Source organism: Phyllobates terribilis, unplaced genomic scaffold (assembly GCF_046119375.1).
Source record: "Phyllobates terribilis strain yellow unplaced genomic scaffold, ASM4611937v1 Scaffold_9__5_contigs__length_417890890, whole genome shotgun sequence".
NCBI lineage: Eukaryota > Metazoa > Chordata > Amphibia > Anura > Dendrobatidae > Phyllobates > Phyllobates terribilis.
In genome coordinates, this window is record NW_027362769.1 from 174,993,733 (window position 1) to 175,015,529 (window position 21,797).

At 48.4% G+C, this 21,797-nt stretch overlaps 1 protein-coding gene across 2 annotated transcripts in view; it reads left to right on the forward strand.

Moving 5' to 3' along the window:
• The window catches only part of GPBAR1 (G protein-coupled bile acid receptor 1), a 38,714-nt gene extending 19,032 nt beyond the window's left edge, over positions 1-19,682 (forward strand). For both annotated transcript variants that reach the window (XM_073645708.1, XM_073645709.1), the window contains exon 2: positions 16,375-19,682. In XM_073645708.1, the coding sequence (XP_073501809.1) occupies positions 16,483-17,496 (1,014 nt within the window). In that variant the 5' untranslated portion in view covers positions 16,375-16,482 and the 3' untranslated portion in view covers positions 17,497-19,682. The remainder of the gene's footprint in view (positions 1-16,374) is intronic.
• The last annotated feature ends 2,115 nt before the right edge of the window (positions 19,683-21,797 follow it).

Below are 21,797 nucleotides of genomic sequence, written 5' to 3' on the forward strand. Positions count from 1 at the left end.
GGCTTCGATTCCCCAAAGAAATTCATTTTAATACGGCCTGTTGACGTTTGGCCACGGCTGTGCTCATATCGGTCATCATAACAGGTAACCGTTCATGGGTCGATGTGGAGGTAGACCGTGACGGCTCCTGCAGCGCTGATTCAGAGGAACTGGAGTATGAGGAGGAGTCAATGTGTACAGACTGGATTCCTGCAATCCTTGGAGTTGGCAGAACACGTACAGCGCCACTCTCAAGATCTGTACCCGGCTCCACAACATTTACCCAATGGGCAGTGAGGGAAAGGTATCGTCCCTGTCCATGCTTACTGGTCCACGCATCGGTGGTCAGGTGGACCTTGCTACTGACGGCGTTTTGTAGCGCATGTTTAATTTTTCCCTCCACATGATGTTGCAGGGCAGGGACGGCTTGCCTGCTGAAATAAAAGCGGCTGGGCACGTTGTATTGTGGGACTGCCAATGCCATAAAGTTACGGAAGGTGTCAGTCTCCACCAGCCTGAATGATAGCATTTCAAGGGCCAGTAGTTTAGCAATGCCAGCATTCAGAGCCTGTGCTCGGGGGTGGCTTGCCGAGTATGGGCGCCTTTTCTCCCATGCCTGTGCTAACGATGGCTGTAGACTGGCCTGGGAGTGTGAGGATGACTGGGAAAGTGGTGCTATGGGTGGAATTACACTGTGTCTCTGTACAACAGTGCCAGAGATTCTTCCATGGCGATCCTGTGAGGAAGCCGAACCAGCTGTGTGTGAGCTGGAGGAAGAGGCTACAACACGAGCTGAACAGGTGGTAGGTGGCGCTGTAGGTTGGCCTAGGTCTTCAGTGTGTCTTTGTAACTCCACCACGTGCTTGGTCCGCACATGTTTCCACATATTTGTGGTATTAAGGTTGCTGACACTTTTCCCTCTTTTCACCTTCTGATTACACAGCTTGCATTTGACAAAGCAAATGTCATCTGCAACTGTGTCAAAAAAGGACCAGGCACTGCAAGTCTTGGGAGCGCCCGCTTTGGATTTTGGAAGAGCCATGCTCCTAATGGGTGCCGAAGTGGAGGCTACAGGCAACCAAGTCTGCCCCCTCCCTCTCCCTCCTTTTTGGGCTGTTTGGGGAATCTCTTCCTCAGAGCTGCTCCCACCACCTTCCTGTCCCTTACACCATGATGGGTCAAGGACCTCATCATCTACACCACCCTCTTCAAACAACTGCTTCTCCTGGGTAGTCTCGACAGCACAGTACGCACCAGAAAGTGGCACCTGAGTTTCATCATCAGATGCGTACTGAGGTGTGCTGCTGACCATAGGCACTGGCCCACCCGCCTCTTCAGATTCAGAGAGACAAAACGGTTGCGCATCACTGCATACTACCTCTTCTTCAAATTCTCGAATTCTGCTTGGCTGGCCCCCTCTTTCCAAGCCAAGAGATTCAGAGAACAGAAGTAGAGATGGCTCCTGTCCAGGGCTCTCTGACTGCTTGGGCAATTTGGCAGGTGGTGAAGAGACAGATGGGTGCTCTTCAGTGCTCAGGACCTGAGAGGATCTGGAACTAATTGAAGTCGATGCGTTAGCTGCCATCCATCCGACAACGGCTTCAATTTGGTCCTCCCGCAGCAGTGGGGTACGGCTAGCTCCTACAAAGCAGCGCATAAAGGACTGTTCCCTGGTAAAACTGGGGGATGCTGAGTCACTGGTGCCCGCAGCAGGCACAGAATCCCCACATCCTCTCCCTGCAGGCACAGAATCCTCACGTCCTCTCCCTGCAGAAACTCCACGCCCACGACCACGACCACATGCTTTACTCCCTGCCTTCTTCATCTTGGTAGACTGATAAAGATAGGCAGAAAAGTACTAAGGGCTTAGTGTGCTTATTTCTGAACAGCTGCTAACAGGTATAAGAAACACTCATTTTATAAAGTGTGGACTAGTATTTAATATGAGCTAATGTGGCCTACACAACTGTAAAGTGGAGTGTTTGGTGAACTTTATTTAGTTTTTTTTTGTCACAAAAAGACACTGGATGTGCCCAAAGATGTAATACCGATAGTATCACAAACTTTTTGTAGCTATTACAATGTAGGAAGGTAACCTACAATGCAATAGATGAGGCTACAAAAAATAGGCTAATACTAATCTGGCTGGGGCTGCAGAGCACAATGCTGCAGAAAGGCTCCTCTAACTACTCCTATATAGTGTGTTTGGAACCAATTTAGCTGAATACGGATGGAACCACCACACTAATAGGAGATATCAGGAAAAATTATGAATTGGCAAAAAAGGACAATGTATGAGGCAGTGACACACACTGAGTGCACTACAACCAGACGTGGTTGAAGCACACACTACAGGGTGAGCTGCACTCACACACAGAGACCTTGCAGAAAGCGGTGAACAGCACAGAGAACTGTGCACTAGCACTGCAAGGCACAGCGATTTATAAAGTAGCTTGGGTAAAGCAGAATAGACCAAATAGGTAGCTAAAACTGTCCCTTAGAACAACAGCGTCCTATCCCTAACTGAATTCACAGCAGAGTGAGCTCAAAATGGCGGCGGCGGCTTTTATAGGGCATCATGACATCATTTCAGCAGCCAATCACAGCCATGCCATTAGTTAAGATGCCTACATGCCTAACAGGATGTGCCCACACTTCTTAGGATCCTCATTGGCTGAATAAAATGAAAATGGCTCATTGCATTATGGGAACTTCCGATTCCGGTATACGATATTGCAAAAGTATCGGAATTAAGTATCGGAATTCCGATACCGCGAATATCGGCCGATACCCGATATTTCAGTACCGGAATGCTCAACACTAGTCACCATTTACAGGATCGCTCTTTGCTGTCATCATGTGTATTACTTTTTGCTTCCAGGCTTTCAAAATCATTCTTAGCCCGAAACTTATCACAGCTGAGGGTTTGGTCCTTTGTGATTTTAACATTCTGACCTCCAGATTGATATCGATACAATGTAGCGAACTAATAAAACAGGAGGGAGATTAGTAGTAGCTTTGGTTAACAGCAGACATCTGTATCCTGCAATCTTGAGTCCTAATTTGTTGCCATTTTCAAGACCTCTACTTACTGTCAGTGAATGGAAACCTTCCTGTATACGTCCAGTACAGTGGTCAAAAAAACATCCTGACATAATATTTTTTACAACTACGGGTTTGTTACAATTGTATCATATCTGGACAAATCCGCAGCACAAATCTTTCTCCTGTCCTGACAGTTTGTTACAATGTATCAGCGCAGGTTCTGTATATGTATCTGTCCAGTGTCCAGACTATAAGGTGCCAGGATTGTATACAAGTATAGCAGACCTTCTGCGGTAGTCTCTGTTATACATGATGTCATCATTGCTGAGGCCAGTGATTGGCAGCAGCGGTCACCTGCAGATGGTCGCCAGTTCATCCTTGCAGAACAAGGCTGAGAGGAGCAGGAGCAGCAGCTCCAGAGCTGTGAACGTGGGATTTTCCAAAATGAAATTTTTTTTTTTTAATTTTAACTTTTTTTTTGCTTTGCGCAACTTTTTTTTAAGTCCCGGCCTGCCCCTTTAACTCCCTCTGAACTTGCTGCTTTTCGCAGGCAGGCAATTATTTTCTGCGTTTTCAGTCTGGGCTGCCTTGTGACGCTGTCGCTTGTCCTCTGCAAGTAACAAATCTGTTTGTAAAGCATTTTCGTTGGGAGTCAGAATTCTCTCGGACGCCTGGAAACCGTATTTACCCTCTCGGTGAATCTGCGCCATTTTCTGCATCTTACCAGACATTGTGACATCTCGTCAAACAGCCGGACGCTGCGCCCGGAACGCTTTCTATAGAGAAGTTAAACATTAATCCGCAGATGTTCCAGCTCATTTCTCCTCTGACCCAACAGCATCACAGCGACCAAATACCGGGAAAATCCCGACATCACAGACGTTTCCAGTAACGAGGGTGGAGAATGTTAGGATGTGCGGCCGAGGCTTAGATACACTGGCACAGCACAAAGGATGAGATACACTGCTCAGCAGACAGTATCACACAGAACGTATAACCTTATACATTTTTTGTGGTGACTGTCCTGTACTGGTAAATGATGCATCGATACTTATTGGCCTCACGGAGGCCACAAAACACCTCTTGGCCTCTGATACATGAAGTCCTATGGGAACATTACATCATCTGCCGAGAAAAGCTCCTAATGTTTATTATGGTCTGAGTGTATGAGCGCAGTGTGCACGCAGCCCAAGATGCCGCGACAAGTAGCTCTCCGCCCCTGGGAATGTCTTTCTTATAAAGTGTTTCCCATAGAGAAGGAAAAGCCGCGAGGAGCGAGAATTCCTGACAAGCCGCAGATTGCTGTAATATGTGGGACCGGATACAGGCGGCATAACGGAGTCAGTAAGTGACAGGAGGGGTCGGAGGATCTTATACTGAACGCTAGATTATTGGGATGGGCTCATACGGGGAGCACTGTACCCCCTAATGAATACTGGTGACGATGCTCCCGTGATATTATTAGGACTAATATAATCAAAGGGGTCTCGGCTCATGGACCACAATGAGTAACATCCTGTATGGTAGCATTTAGGGACATGCACACCTGTCTGACCACGCTCCTCCATAGTCTCTACCTGCACACACCTGACTGACCATGTACCTCCATAGTCTTTACCTGCACGCACCTAACTGACCATGCGCCTCCATAGTCTCTACCTGCACACACCTGTCTGCCCATGCACCTCCATTGTTTCTAGCTGATTACATCTGTCTGACCTCGCTCCTTTGCCTCTACCTGCACACACCTGACTGATCATGCACCTCCACAATCTCTACCTGCGCACATTCGTCTGACCACGCACCTCCATACTCTCTACCTGCGCACAATTGTCTGACCACCAAGCAACTCCATAGTCTCTTCCTCGCACACCTGTCTGACCAATCTCCTCGATAGTCTGTACCTGTGCACACCTGTCTGACCACACACCTCCATAGTCTCTACCTGCACACCTGGCTGACCTTGGTCCTTTGCCTCTACCTGCACACACCTGTCTGACCACGCACCTCCATAGCCTCCCGGAGCACACTTGTCTGACCACGCACCTCCATAGTCTTTACCTGCGTACACTTCTCTGACCAACGAACCTCCATAGTCTCTACCTGCGCACATGTCTGACCTCGCTCCTTTGCCTCCAACTCCACACACCTGTCTGACCATACACCCTCATAGTCTCTACCTGCACACACCTGTCTGTCCATGCTCCTCCTAAGTATCTATCTGCACACACCTGTCTGACCACACACCTCCATAGTCTCTACCTGCGCACACTTGTCTGACCACGCACCTCCATAGTCTCTACCTGTGCACATGTTTGACCTCACTCCTTTGCTTCTACCTGAACACACCTGTCTGACCATGCACCTCCATAATCTCTACCTGCACACACCTGTCTGACCATGCACCTCCATAGTCTCTACCTGCGCACACCTGTCTGACCACGGACCTCCATAGTCTCTACCTACGCACACCCGACAGATCATGCACCTCCACCATCTCTACCTGCGCACATTCGTCTGACCAGGCACCTCCATATTCTCTACCTGCACACACCTGTCTGACCTCGCACCTCCATAGTCTCTACCGGCACACACCTGTCTGACCACGCTCCTCCAAAGTCTGTACCTGTGCACACCTGTCTGACCACGCACCTCCATAGTCTCTACCTGCGCACACTTGTCTGACCACGCACCTCCATAGTCTCTACCTGCGCACACTTGTCTGACTACGCACCTCCATAGTCTCTACCTGTGCACACCTAATTGACCACGCACCTCCATAGTCTCTACCTAATCACACCAGACTGATCACGCATCTCCATAGTCTCAACCTGCGCACATTCGTCTGACCATGCACCCCATAGTCTCTACCTGCACACAACTGACTGACCACGCACCTCCAAAGTATCTACCTGCACACACCTGTCTGACCACGCACCTCTATAGTCTCTACCTGTGCACACCTGTCTGACCACGCACCTCCATAGTCTCTACCTGCACACCTGGCTGACCTTGCTCCTCTGCCTCTACCTGCACACACGTGTCTGACCATGCACCTCCATAGCCTCCCTGCGCACACTTGTCTGACCACGCACCTCCATAGCCTCTACCTGTGCACACTTGTCTGACTACGCAGCTCCATAGTCTGTACCTGTGCACACCTGACTAATCACGCACCTCCATAGTCTCTACCTACTCACACCAGACTGATCACGCATCTCCATAGTCTCTACCTATTCACACCAGACTGATCACGCATTTCCATAGTCTCTACCTGCGCACGTTCGTATGATCATGCACCTCCATAGTCTCTACTTGCACATACCTGTCTGACCGCACAACTCCATAGTTTCTACCTGTGCACACTTGTCTGACCACGCACCTCCATAGTCTCTACCTGCACACAACTGACTTGACCACGCACCTCCAAAGTATCTACCTGCACACACCTGTCTGACCACGCACTTCCATAGTCTCTACTTGCACACACCTGTCTGACCACGCACCTCCATAGTCTCTACCTGCACACACCTGTCTGACCACGCACTTCCATAGTCTCTACCTGCACACACCTGTCTGACCATGCACCTCCATAGTCTCTACCTGCGCACACCTGTCTGACCACGCTCCTCTATAGTCTGTGCCTGTGCACACCTGTCTGACCATGCACTTGCCTAGTCTCTACCTGCGCACCTGGCTGACCTTGCTCCTTTGCCGCTACCTGAACACACCTGTCTGACCACGCACCTCCATAGCCTCCCTGAGCACACTTGTCTGACCACGCACCTCCATAGTTTCTACCTGTGCACACTTGTCTGACTACGCACCTCCATTGTCTGTACCTACTCACACCAGACTGATCACGCATCTCCATAGTCTCTACCTGCGCACATTCGTCTGACCATGCACCTCCATAGTCTCTACTTGCACATACCTGTCTGACCGCATACCTCCATAGTCTCTACCTGTGCATACTTGTCTGACCACGCACCTCCATAGTCTCTACCTGCACACAACTGACTGACCACGCACCTCCAAAGTACCTGCACACACCTGTCTCACCACTCACCTCCATAGTCTTTACCTGCACACACCTGTGTGACCATGCACTTCCATAGTCTCTACCTGCACACACCTGTCTGCCCACGCACCTCCATAGTCTCTACCTGCACACACCTGTCTGACCATGCACCTCCATAGTCTCTACCTGCGCACACCTGACTGACCACGCACCTCCATAGTCTCTACCTACGCACACCTGACTAATCACTCACCTTCATAGTCTCTCCCTGCGCACACCTGCCTGACCGTGATCCTCCATTGCCCCTACCTGTGTGCACACCTGGCTGACCCCGTGCCTCCATTGCCTCTACCTGTCCGTACACCTAGCTGACCGCTCACCTCCATAGTTTCTACCTGCGTACACCTGTCTGACCACGCTCCTCCATAGTCTCTACCTACGCACACCAGTCTGACTACTCTCCTCCATAGTCTGTACCTGTGCACACCTGCCTGACCTCGCTCCTCCATAGTCTCTACCTGCACACCTGGTTGACCTTGCTCCTTTGTCTCTACCTGAACACACCTGTCTGACCATGCACCTCTATAGTCTCTACCTGCACACCTGGTTGACCTTGCTCCTTTGTCTTTACCTGCACACACCTGTCTGACCATGCACCTCCATAGCCTACCTGAGCACACTTCTCTGACCACGCACCTCCATAGTCTCTCCCTGCGCACACTTGTCTGACCATTCACCTCCATAGTCTGTACCTGGGCAGACTTGTATGATCACGCACCTCCATAGTCTCTACCTGCACCCACCTGACTGATCACGCACCTCCATAATCTCTACCTGCGCACATTTGTCTGACCATGCACCTCCATTGTTTCTACCTGCACACACCTGTCTGACCACGCACCTCCATAGCCTACCTGAGCACACTTGTCTGACCATGTACCTCCATAGTCTCTACCTGCGCACACTTGTTTGACCACGCACCTTCATAGTCTGTACCAGCACACACCTGACCACGCACCTCCATAGTCCCTACCTGCGCACACCTGTCTGACCACGCTCCTCCATAGTCTGTACCTGGGCACACCTGTCTGATCACTCACCTCCATAGTCTCTACCTGTGCACACCTGACTGATCACGCACCTCCATAGTCTCTACCTGCGCACAATTGTCTGACCACGCACCTCCATAGTCTCTACCTGCACACAACTGACTGACCACGCACCTCCAAAGTACCTGCACACACCTGTCTGACCACTCACCTCCATAGTCTTTACCTGCACACACCTGTGTGACCATGCACCTCCATAGTCTCTACCTGCACACACCTGTCTGACCACGCACCTCCATAGTCTCTACCTGCATACACCTGTCTGACCATGCACCTCCATAGTCTCTACCTGCGCACACCTGACTGACCACGCACCTCCATAGTCTTTACCTACGCACACCTGACTGATCACTCACCTTCATAGTCTCTCCCTGCGCACACCTGGCTGACCGCGATCCTCCATTGCCCCTACCTGTGTGCACACCTGGCTGACCCCGTGCCTCCATTGCCTCTACCTGCGTGCACACCTGGCTGACCCCGTGCCTCCATTGCCTCTACCTGTCCGCACACCTGGCTGACCGCTCACCTCCATAGTTTCTACCTGCGTACACCTGTCTGACCACTCTCCTCCATAGTCTCTACCTACCCACACCAGTCTGACCACTCTCCTCCATAGTCTGTACCTGTGCACACCTGCCTGACCACGCTCCTCCATAGTCTCTACCTGCACACCTGGTTGACCTTGCTCCTTTGTCTCTACCTGAACACACCTGTCTGACCACGCACCTCCATAGTCTCTACCTGCGCACACCTGTCTGGCCATGCACCTCTATAGTCTCTACCTGCACACCTGGTTGACCTTGCTCTTTTGTCTTTACCTGCACACACCTGTCTGACCATGCACCTCCATAGCCTACCTGAGCACACTTCTCTGACCACGCACCTCCATAGTCTCTCCCTGCGCACACTTGTCTGACCACGCACCTCCATAGTCTCTACCTGTGCACACTTGTTTGACCTTTCACCTCCATAGTCTGTACCTGGGCAGACTTGTATGATCACGCACCTCCATAGTCTCTACCTGCACCCACCTGACTGATCACGCACCTCCATAATCTCTACCTGCGCACATTTGTCTGACCATGCACCTCCATTGTTTCTACCTGCACACACCTGTCTGACCACGCACCTCCATAGCCTACCTGAGCACACTTGTCTGACCATGTACCTCCATAGTCTCTACCTGCGCACACTTGTTTGACCATGCACCTTCATAGTCTGTACCAGCACACACCTGACCACGCACCTCCATAGTCCCTACCTGGGCACACCTGTCTGATCACTCACCTCCATAGTCTCTACCTGTGCACACTTGTCTGATCACTCACCTCCATAGTCTCTACCTGTGCACACCTGACTGATCACGCACCTCCATAGTCTCTACCTGCGCACAATTGTCTGACCATGCACCTCCATAGTCTCTACTTGCACATACCTGTCTGACCACACACCTCCATAGTCTCTACCTGCGCACACTTGTCTGACCATGCACGTCCATAGTCTCTACCTGCACACACCTGTCTGACCACGCTCCGCCATAGTCTCTATCTGCACACACCTGTCTGACCACGCACCTCCATAGTCTCTACCTTTGCACACCTGACTGATCATTCACCTCCATAGTCTCTACCTGTGCACACGTCTGACCACGCACCTCTATAGTCTCTACTTGCGCACACCTGACTGACCACGCTCCTCCATAGTCTCTACCTACGCACACCTGTCTGACCACACACCTCCATAGTCTCTACTTGCGCACACCTATCTGACCACACACCTCCATAGTCTCTACCTGTGCACACCTGATTGACCACGCACCTCCATAGTCTCTACCTGCGCACATTTGTCTGACCACGCACCTCCATAGTTTCTACCTGCGCACACCTGGCTGACGCCATGCCTCCATTTCCACTACCTGCGTGCACACCTGGCTGACCCCGTGCCTCCATTGCCTCTACCTGTGTGCACACCTGCCTGACCACGCTCCTCCATAGTCTCTACCTGCACACCTGGTTGACCTTGCTCCTTTGTCTCTACCTGAACACACCTGTCTTACCACGCACCTCCATAGTCTCTACCTGCGCACACCTGTCTGGCCATGCCCCTCTATAGTCTCTACCTGCACACCTGGTTGACCTTGCTCCTTTGTCTCTACCTGCACACACCTGTCTGACCCTGCACCTCCATAGCCTACCTGAGCACACTTCTCTGACCACGCACCTCCATAGTCTCTCCCTGCGCACACTTGTCTGACCACGCACCTCCATAGTCTCTACCTGTGCACACTTGTCTGACCATTCACCTCCATAGTCTGCACCTGGGCACACTTGTATGATCACGCACCTCCATAGTCTCTACCTGCACCCACCTGACTGATCACGCACCTCCATAATCTCTACCTGCGCACATTGGTCTGACCATGCACCTCCATTGTTTCTACCTGCACACACCTGTCTGACCACGCACCTCCATAGCCTACCTGAGCACACTTGTCTGACCATGTACCTCCATAGTCTCTACCTGCGCACACTTGTTTGACCACGCACCTTCATAGTCTGTACCTGCACACACCTGACCACGCACCTCCATAGTCCCTACCTGCGCACACCTGTCTGACCACGCTCCTCCATAGTCTGTACCTGGGCACACCTGTCTGATCACTCACCTCCATAGTCTCTACCTGTGCACACCTGACTGATCACGCACTTCCATAGTCTCTACCTGCGCACAATTGTCTGACCATACACCTCCATAGTCTCTACTTGCACATACCTGTCTGACCACACACCTCCATAGTCTCTACTTGCGCACACCTGACTGACCACGCACCTCCATAGTCTTTACCTGCGCACATTAGTCTGACTACGCTCCTCCATAGTCTCTACTTACGCACACCTATCTGACCACACACCTCCATAGTCTCTACCTGTGCACACCTGATTGACCACGCACCTCCATAGTTTCTACCTGGACACACCTGGCTGACCCCATGCCTCCATTGCCACCACCTGCGTGCACACCTGGCTGACCCCGTGCCTCTATTGCCTCTACCTGTGTGCACACCTGGCTGACCGCACTCCTCCATTGCCTCTACCTGTGTGCACACCTGGCCAACCGTGCGCCTCCATTGCCTTTACCTGCATGCACATCTGGCTGACCGCGCTCCCCCATTACCTCTACTTGCACACACCTGGCTGACCGCGCTCCTCCATTGCCTCTGCCTGCATGCACACCTGGCTGACCGCGCTCCTCCATTGCCTCTACCTGCGTGCACACCTGGCTGACTGCGCTCCACCATTGCCTCTACCCGCGTGCACACCTGGCTTACCGCTTGCCTCTATTGCCTCTACTTGCACACACCTGGCTGACCGCGCACCTCCATTGCCTTTACCTGCACAGACCTGGCTGACCGCGTGCCTCCATTGCCTCTGCCTGCATGCACACCTGGCTGACCACGCTCCTCCATTGCCTCTACCTGCGTTCACACCTGGCTCACTGCGCTCCTCCATTACCTCTATCTGCGTGCACACCTGGCTGACTGCGCTCCTCCATTGCCTCTACCTGCGTGCACACCTGGCTGACCATGCTCCTCCATTGCATCTACCTGCGTGCACACCTGGCTGACCGTGCTCCTCCAATGCCTCTACCTGCGTGCACACCTGGCTGACTGCACACCTCCATTGACTCTACCTGTGTACACACCTGGCTGACTGAACTCCTCCATTGCCTCTACCTGCACATACCTGACTGACACTGACCGCGTGCCTCCATTGCCTCTACCTGCGTGCACACCTGGCTGACCGTGCTCCTCCATTGCCTCTACCTGCGTGCACACCTGGCTGACCACGCGCCTCCATTGCCTCTACCTGCGTGCACACCTGGCTGACCGCGTGCCTCCATTACCTCTACCTGCGTGCCCACCTGGCTGACCGCGCGCCCCCATTGCCTCTACCTGCATGCACACCTGGCTGACTGCGCTCATCCATTGCCTCTACCTGCATGCACACCTGGCTTACTGTGTGCCTCTATTGCCTCTACCTGCACACACCTGTCTGACCATGCTCCTCCATTGCATCTACCTGCGTGCACACCTGGCTGACCGTGCTCCTCCAATGCCTCTACCTGCGTGCACACCTGGCTGACTGCACACCTCCATTGACTCTACCTGTGTGCACACCTGGCTGACTGTACTCCTCCATTGCCTCTACCTGCGCATACCTGACTGACACTGACCGCGTGCCTCCATTGCCTTTAACTGCATGCACACCTGGATTACCGTGCTCCTCCATTGCCTTTACCTGCATGCACTCCTGGCTGACCGCGCACCTCCATTGCCTCTACCTGCACACACCTGGCTGACCACGCACCTCCATTGCCTCTACCTGCACACACCAGGCTGACTGTGCGCCTCCATTACCTCTACCTGCGTGCACACCTGGCTTACTGCGCGCCTCCATTGCCTCTACCTGCACACACCTGGCTGACCGTGCGCCCCCATTGCCTCTACCTGCACACACCTGGCTGACCACGCACCTCCATTGCCTCTACCTGCACACACCAGGCTGACTGTGCGCCTCCATTACCTCTACCTGCGTGCACACCTGGCTTACCGTGCGCCTCCATTGCCTCTACCTGCGTGCACACCTGGCTGACCGCGCGCCCCCATTGCCTCTACCTGTGTGCACACCTGGCTGACCGCGCGCCTCCATTGCCTCTACCTGCGAGCACACCTGGCTGACCACGCGCCTCCATTGCCTCAACCTGCTCACACCTGGCTGACCGCACTCCTCCATTACCTCTACCTGCGTGCACACCTGGCTTACCGTGCGCCTCCATTGCCTCTACCTGCGTGCACACCTGGCTGACCGCGCGCCCCCATTGCCTCTACCTGTGTGCACACCTGGCTGACCGCGCGCCTCCATTGCCTCTACCTGCGAGCACACCTGGCTGACCACGCGCCTCCATTGCCTCAACCTGCTCACACCTGGCTGACCGCACTCCTCCATTACCTCTACCTGCGTGCACACCTGGCTGACCGTGCTCCTCCATTGCCTCTACCTGCGTGCACACCTGGCTGACCACGCGCCTCCATTGCCTCTACCTGCGTGCCCACCTGGCTGACCGCGCGCCCCCATTGCCTCTACCTGCGTGCACACCTGGCTGACCGCGTGCCTCCATTACCTCTACCTGCGTGCCCACCTGGCTGACCGCGCGCCCCCATTGCCTCTACCTGCGTGCACACCTGGCTGACTGCGCTCCTTCATTGCCGTTTCCGCTTACTGTTTGTTGATTATACCTGAGCTCTTCTTCACTAGCAGCAGCTATAAAAAGTCCATTCCCTGCACGGATGTTTATGCATTTCGTTTCCAACGCCCCCATAAAGAAGGGAGAATTTGGTTATTTTTTTATGGCTCTGAACTCATCCCTGACCATAAAGTGAGCGGTTGCTATAATTTTCTAGGAAAGTCATTTGTGACCAGGGGAAAACTTGTAAACTCAGTGAAGAGAAACTGATTTTTATCCCCAGCCTATATGACCACAGGTGGCGATCACCGATCATTACACGTATAATGGCTGGAAAATGATAGATTTTTTACTGCAGAGATCTGTAGACTAGAAAGAGGGGGCGTAACGAGAAATCAAGGGGTCATCATATGTATATACACAATACACACAGGTCATATAAATACACTGTGTTCCGAATTGTTATGCAAATAATATTTTCTCAGATTTTCCCGAATTACCTATATGAATTGCAATCATTGTAATTTTCCAGTCAAATAACTATTAGAGACAATTGAAAGGTTTTTGTACAAACTGCCTATGATAACAGGATATTTTTAAAAAAATACAAAACTCAAACTGCACTCACAATGCATGTTCCAAATTATTATGCACAGCAGAGTTTTCAACCTTTTCATTTTAATAAAGAACAAAAAAATGGTCATTTGTGAAATTATAAGCATTAGCAGGTTATTACACACTGAAATCAAACAGTTTACAACTCAAAACTTTATTCTAGGTGATGTTACATTTGCACATAGGACCCCTTGTTCGAAAGGAGCTTCTGAACTCTCTCGTCCATTGAATTTGTCAGGTTTTGGATGGTTTCTGCTTCAATTGTTTTGCATGAGGACAGAATACCCTCCCAGAGCTGTTGCTTAGATGTGAACTGCCTCCCCCCATCATAGACACTCCTTTTGATGATGCTCCAGAGGTTCTCAATGGGGTTGAGGTCAGGGGAGCATGGGGGCCACACCATAAGTTTGTCCCCTTTTATGCCCATAGCAGCCAGAGATGCAGATGTGTTATGTGCAGCATGAGACGGGGCATTATCATGCATGAAAATGATCTTGCTGTGAAATGCACGGTTCTTCTTCTTGAACCATGGCAGGAAGTGCTGTTTGAGAAACTCAACATACATTATGGAGTTCATCTTTACCCCTTCAGGGATCCTAAAAGGGCCGACAATCTCTCTCCCCATGATTCCAGCCAAAAACATTACTCCACCTCCTCCTTGTTAGCGCCGCAGCCATGTTTGCATGGGGTGTCCATCAACCAGCCATCCTCCACTCCATCCATCTTGACCATCGAGATCATTTCAATTAGGATTATACCATCATGTTTAATATTTGCCAAATGCCAGAATAATGAGAGAGAGAGAATGTTTTAAGGCATTTTTATTACTTGCTGCAAAGTCAAAAGTTTCCATACATTTCATTAGTATTTGGTACCATTGCCCTTAAACTGAATGACTTGGGTCAGACGTTTGGGATCTCCTTCCACAGCTTCTCACAATAGTTGGTCGGAATTTTGGCCGATTCCTTCTGACAAAACTGGTGTAACTGATCCAAGTCTGTAGGTCTCCTTGCTCGCAGCCTTTTCAGCTTTGCACATACATTTTCTATAGGATTGAGATCAGGGCTTTGTGATGGCCACTCCAAAACATTGACTTTGTTATCCTTAAGCCACTTTGTTACCATTTTGGCAGTACGCTTTGGGTCATTGTCCATTTGGAGGACACATTTCCGCCCAAGCTTTAACTTTCTGGCTGATGTCTTGAGATGTTGCTTCAGTATTGCCACATAATCTTCTTTTCTCATGATGCCATCTATTTTGTGAAGTGCACCAGTCCCTCCTGCAGCAAAACAATCCCACAACATGATGCTGCCACCCACGTGTTTCACAGTTGGGATGGTGTTCTTAAGCTTCCAAGCTTCTCCCTTTTTCCTCCAAATGTAATGATGGTCATTATGCCCAAAAAGTTCAATTTTAGTTTCATCAGACCACTGGACATGCCACCAAAAAATAAGGTCTATGTTCCTGTGTGCGTTTGCAAACATTAATCTATCTTTTTTATGTTTCTTTTGGAGTAATGGTTTCTTCCTGGCAGAGTGGTCTTTCAGCTCATGTTGATACAGTACTCGTTTCACTGTGGATATTGACACAATCTTACCAGTTCCACCATCATCTTCACAAGATCTTTGTTTTTGTCCTTGGGTTGATATGCACATGTCGGACCAAAGCGCGTTCATCTCTGGGACACAGAACCCATCTCCTTCCTGAGCGGTATGATGGCTGGACATTCCCATCTTGTTTGTACTTGCATATAATTGTTTATACAGATGAACGAGGCGCCTTCAGGTATCTTGAAATTGTACCCAAGGATGAGCCAGGCTTTTGCAAGTCCACAATTCTCTTCCTGATATCTTGGCTGATTTCTTTAGATTTTCCCATGAGGCTACACAAAGAAGCAGTGTGTTTCAGGTGTGCATTTAAATACATCCACAGGTGTGTCTCTAATTACCTCAGATGTTGCCAAAAAAACATCAGAAGCTTCCAAACACATGTCATCATCATATGGGCAGTCCAGAATTGTTTAAAGGCATAGTAATCTTAGTGTATGGAAACTTTGGACTTTGCAATAAGTAATAAAAATGAGTAAAACATTCTCTCTCTCTCATTATTCTGTCATTTGGCAAATATTAAAAATTATGGTAATCCTAATTGACCTAAAACGGGAAAGGTTTATTCTGATTTCATGTCAGATATTGAGAAAAACATGCAGATGTGTCTTTTTATATAGTGTATGGAAACTTCTGGTTTCAACTGTATTTACTAATAATACAATAGTTTCCCCCAGTACAATGTATCCATAGATATTATTCTTCGAGTATCCACCATTGCATGTTGACTAATTATTTGTTTCCTTTCTTTCAGCGCCTCCATTGGAAATCTTCATAGCTGTCATCTCCTACTTGCCCCATCAGGAGAAATGTTCTCAGACCCTCGGCTAAGGACTGGTTATTGGTGCTGACTGTACGAGAGATGGAGCTGGACGTATCTCAGAATCTGTCAGATCATCATAGAGACCAGGAGAAGCTCATCATCCTGCTGTCCAGCCCCCTCTCGGCCTTCATCATCCTCTCCAATCTTTTCATCATCATTGGAATCGTCTTCAACAAGAAGTTGCACAACACGGCCAATTACTTATTCCTCAGCCTGCTGTTTGCCGACTTCTTCACCGGCGTTCTCCTGCCTATTATCCCTCGGATGAAATTTAGCAAGGACCTGGGGTATGCCGGCTGTTTTCTTGCCTACATATCCCCCAATTTCTTCTTCCTTTCATTCTTGGCTAACTTGTTGATGGTGCACTACGAGAAGTACTTGTGCATCATCTATCCTTTGCACTATCGGGAAATTTGGGTGCACCGTTGTGTCCCGCTCTCCCTGTTCCTGGTGTGGACGTTTCCCCTGGTGTTCTCCTGCCTTCCATTATTGGGTTGGAATAATTGGAAAAGTAACGACACTTGTTCCTATAAACAGGTGTTCCCAAATGCCTATATATACCTGGAGACGTACGGGGTGGTCATCCCGGCCATCTTGGCCATGAGTTTCATCACCATCAAGCTCCTTTCAGTGGCCAGAAGGCAACTCAGAGAAATCAAGAAGCTGCACCGATCAGTGCAGCGGGAGGTGGTGACAGAGATTGAGCGCCAGATGGACTTGCGATTCGCCAAATGTATCGCCATCTTCTCCTTGACGTTCCTCATCTGTTGGGTTCCTTACATCGCTCTTCTCCAGGTCTCAGTGCTGGTCATAGAGAATTATGAGATCAGCTTATGGATTGTCCTGACGCTCACGTGTGTAGGAAGTGGCAGCGCCGCCGTCATCCCCGTTATTTTAGGATTAAGCCACCGGCAATACACTGAACTGTGGAGGAACCTGTGCAAAAAATACTGCCAGTCCTGCTGCAAGCCCAGAGAGAACCCAACAAGTCACCACCATGATATGAAGAGCAGGGAGGAGACGCTGGAAGATGAATTAACTGCTGCTAAATGATGACGTGACACCATAATGACGGGTCTACCGTCTGGTGCCAGACACTGAGGCTCCACTGGGGGAGCTATTCAATTCTGAGATATCCATTAACCCCAATATTAAGTTATTGTAAAGCAAATTGTAGGATTCGTAATTCACTGGTTTCTGAGCTCATTCGGGGTCTGGCACCAATGATTCAACTGGCACCTTACCCCGTATACCGAACACAGCACCATTAATTGGTTCACTGGGACAAAATGGATTATCAGGGTGTAATCAGTGAGGACTCATCCCCTACCAACCAATGGCATTTATAATGCTGGTGTCTTATAACTCGTATAACAGAGGGGGCCTTTGGTATCCGCAGGTTCCGGGGTCAGGTGCTCCCCTCCTTCTGGAAACCATTAGGAATCCCTTTTCACAGTCAGTCCTACAACCCTACATAAATGATCTTAAAAACTTATCAAAAAGTAACTAAAAGTTAAAACTGTTACTGGAAATGTTTACTGTATCCACCTTCAACACAAGATCAACCTGCATATTTAAAGGGACTCTTATTGTGACCAAGATCTTTAAGTTAGAACCCCAATATGATCCCCCCCTATAGAACTACAAGAGAATAGCCCTATAAATTGATAAACTCGGCTAAAGAAAAATCACTTCCTGTTTCTATGCAGTCACATGATGTATCACATGAGGCTTTTCACTGCTGCTGATTGGTAGAGAGAGATCATGTGATCGCTGTGCTATGCCCCAGATCCTCCACAGAAACAGGAAGTGTTTTCTTTCTTTCTTGTTTGACTATTTTAGGGGGCTTCTTAGAGGGGTCATTTTACCCAATAATAAAACTAAGTTAGGGCATTAGGCTGATGCCTTTATTAAAATAGGTCCATGATAATGATAGGGCGCCTTTAAATGGAGTTGTCTTATGATATCAATAACAGGTGTGACAGTGGTTTTTATACTTCCCGAACGTCTTATTCACATTACTAATTATTGATGGCCGGCATGTAATAATAAATGATCAGTAGCCGGAATCGCCATAATTAGCTGATCCTTGGGAAAAAAGAGTTGTTGTGACTACAGAGGACATTTCCACCGACCCAAGCTGTAGTCCTCCAGTGAGGAGGTCTATGCTGGAGGAGGCTCTGTGATTAGGAGTGGAGTCCCTATCAGGTGAGGGGACCCGATTTCCAAAACCAAACTACTCATTTAAAGGGACAGCTCACCTAGAATTATTCTTTAGTCATATCATTACATCTGGTGCCTGTATGAGGTCCAGACAATGCCGGCTCCTTGTAAATGACTTCCCCCTGCTGCATTGTCTTGCTCAAGGCTTTCTGAGAAGTTTTCCTTCCTTGATTAGTGCAGTAGATTGTAATATAACGTGCGGAGGTTCAGCATCCGCTATTCGTGCAGCCGCATTCTATCGTCTACAAGGTCTGCAAACAGCGAAGGATAAGCAGAACTTTCTGGAAGCCCAGATTTTCTCCTCCATTGTACTGTGTCACTCAGGAAGTTGTGATGTCATAGACTCATTCTCGATGTCATAGACTGATACATTCTCAAAGTGATAGATACATTGTTGATGTTCTCTGAAAGATCTGCAACCTGTGGATCTCTGGCTGCAAAGAAACTTCAACTCCCATCATGGGTTTTAGTGCATGTTGAGAGTTATAGTTTCACAACAATCAGAAAGTCTGAGGTTTCGGACCACTACCCTAGATTCGACTTTGATGTCATTGTTCCCCATTTTCTTTTTTGGATTTAATTAGAACCAAAGTTGAGGAAAAAGATTTGTAAGATCCGGGTCCAGCGGTTGCATCAGTAATCTGTGGCCGCTGGACTAGAGCCTTGCGCACCTCCAACTTCCTCCTCCACCTTCCTCATCCGTCATCCCCGGCGCCTCTTCTCGCTCGGAACGATGTCATCGTTGCAGTACGTCGCACACATTCTGTTATGCTGGGTAGGAAGAGCTCCTCAGGGCTTCGCTTCGGCAGCTGCGGACCACCAATGTGGCCACTAGACCAGGGTCCTGCAAGTGTTGTTTCTTTACTCAAATAAGAACCATTCAAATGTCTCTAAACTTTCTCGTTTGTTACATTGTTTAGAATTATTGATTTTTTTTTCTTTGTGAGATTATAATTGTTCTAAAAATCTTCTTAGAATCTGATTGTAGGACAAATCCTAATTTCTAATAAATGAAGGATTGCAGCTTTAATAATGTTTTTGTTTTTTTTTCTTTTTAATCAGTGTCCTGTCTATGTAGGCAGGTGAACATTTAGGTTAGATCTTGGCTGTAATAATGTTCTTTACCTGGGAGGAACTTTCTCCTCTACTTATTGTCACCCTGTATGAACAGACAGGAGATTGGCCTAAAAGTAGAGGTGCAATTTTTGTTACATACCTGTCCCAAGTATCCTGGGCTCTCCTTCCTTCACCTGGGTCCGCTGCCCACTGTTGTGCTCCACGTTGGTTTTTGCAGGTTCCCCGGCGTGGCTCAGTGATGTAATCATCATAATCCTATTTAAGACCCATTAGGACGCACACCTGTGTTTTAAGATTGAAATTCAAGACTTTTGTGTGCTCCACTTTCTGTGCACATTGTGTTTTAAAGTCCTTTAATCCCTGCTGGGTTTCACGTCATCCGTCCTGTTGCTCCCAAGATTCCTGAGTGTGCCAAATCCTCACTTCCCAAGTGTCTTCCTGCTTGCTGCACCAACGCCTGGGGTCTGTGTGCCCACCCAGACCTGGGACTTAGAGAATCCATGGTCTTAGGATTCTGTTTAGACTCATCTGATGAGGTGGATACTCTAAGTCTTCGGTCCTGGTGGGCAGATGAATCCCGGTTGTTGGTTCAGCAAGCAGGACGTGGGTCCTAATGGCCCTCAGATTCTGGAGATGGCGTCCCGGAGCCATGATGAGCAACCGGCAAAACCCGAAGTGGAGCACAGCAGAGGGCAGCAGACTGAGGTGAAGAAAGCAGAGTCGGGGACAGGTGTGCAACAAATTTCACTGCATATTTATCAACAATGACTATTTCTAGAAATGCTTGTTTTGAAAATAACGAAGTAGTCTAAACAGGATAAAAATCACCTAACTAAGGAGCAAATATCTGTAATTTGATCAATTTCTTTTACCCATAAAATCATCTTTCTCGGCGGCACATCGTCCTGTGTGAACAACTGCCAAATATTTACCTATCAGCTGTGCTTTAGCATTGCAAAGTTAGCTATTGAAAACACAACCGTAGTGATAACAATGTAACTGCCCCCTATGTATAAGAATATAACTACTATAATACTGCCCCTAGGTACAGGAATATAACTACTATAATACTGACCCCTATGTACAAGAATATAACTACTATAATACTGCCCCTAGGTGCAAGAATATAACGACTATAATAATGCCCCCTAAGTACAAGAATATAACTACTATAATACTGCCCTTATATACAAGAATATAACTACTATAATACTGCTCCTATATACAAGAATATAGCTACTATAATACTGCCCCTATGTACAAGAATATAACTACTATAATACTGCTCCTATGTACAAGAATATAACTACTATAATACTGCTCCTATGTACACGAATATAACTACTATAATACTTCTCCTATGTACAAGACTATAACTACTATAATACTGCTCCTATGTACAAGAATATAACTACTATAATACTGCCCCCTATGTACAAGAATATAACTACTATAATACTGCTCCTATGTACAAGAATATAACTAATATAATACTGCCTCTATGTACAAGAATATAACTACTATAATGCTGCCTCTATGTACAAGAATATAACGACTATAATAATGCCCCCTAAGTACAAGAATATAACTACTATAATACTGCTCCTATATACAAGAATATAACTACTATAATACTGCTCCTATATACAAGAATATAGCTACTATAATACTGCCCCTATGTACAAGAATATAACTACTATAATACTGCTCCTATGTACAAGAATATAACTACTATAATACTGCTCCTATGTACAAGAATATAACTACTATAATACTGCCCCCTATGTACAAGAATATAACTACTATAATACTGCTCCTATGTACAAGAATATAACTACTATAATACTGCCTCTATGTACAAGAATATAACTACTATAATGCTACCTCTATGTACAAGAATATAACGACTATAATAATGCCCCCTAAGTACAAGAATATAACTACTATAATACTGCTCCTATATACAAGAATATAGCTACTATAATACTGCCCCTATGTACAAGAATATAACTACTATAATACTGCTCCTATGTACAAGAATATAACTACTATAA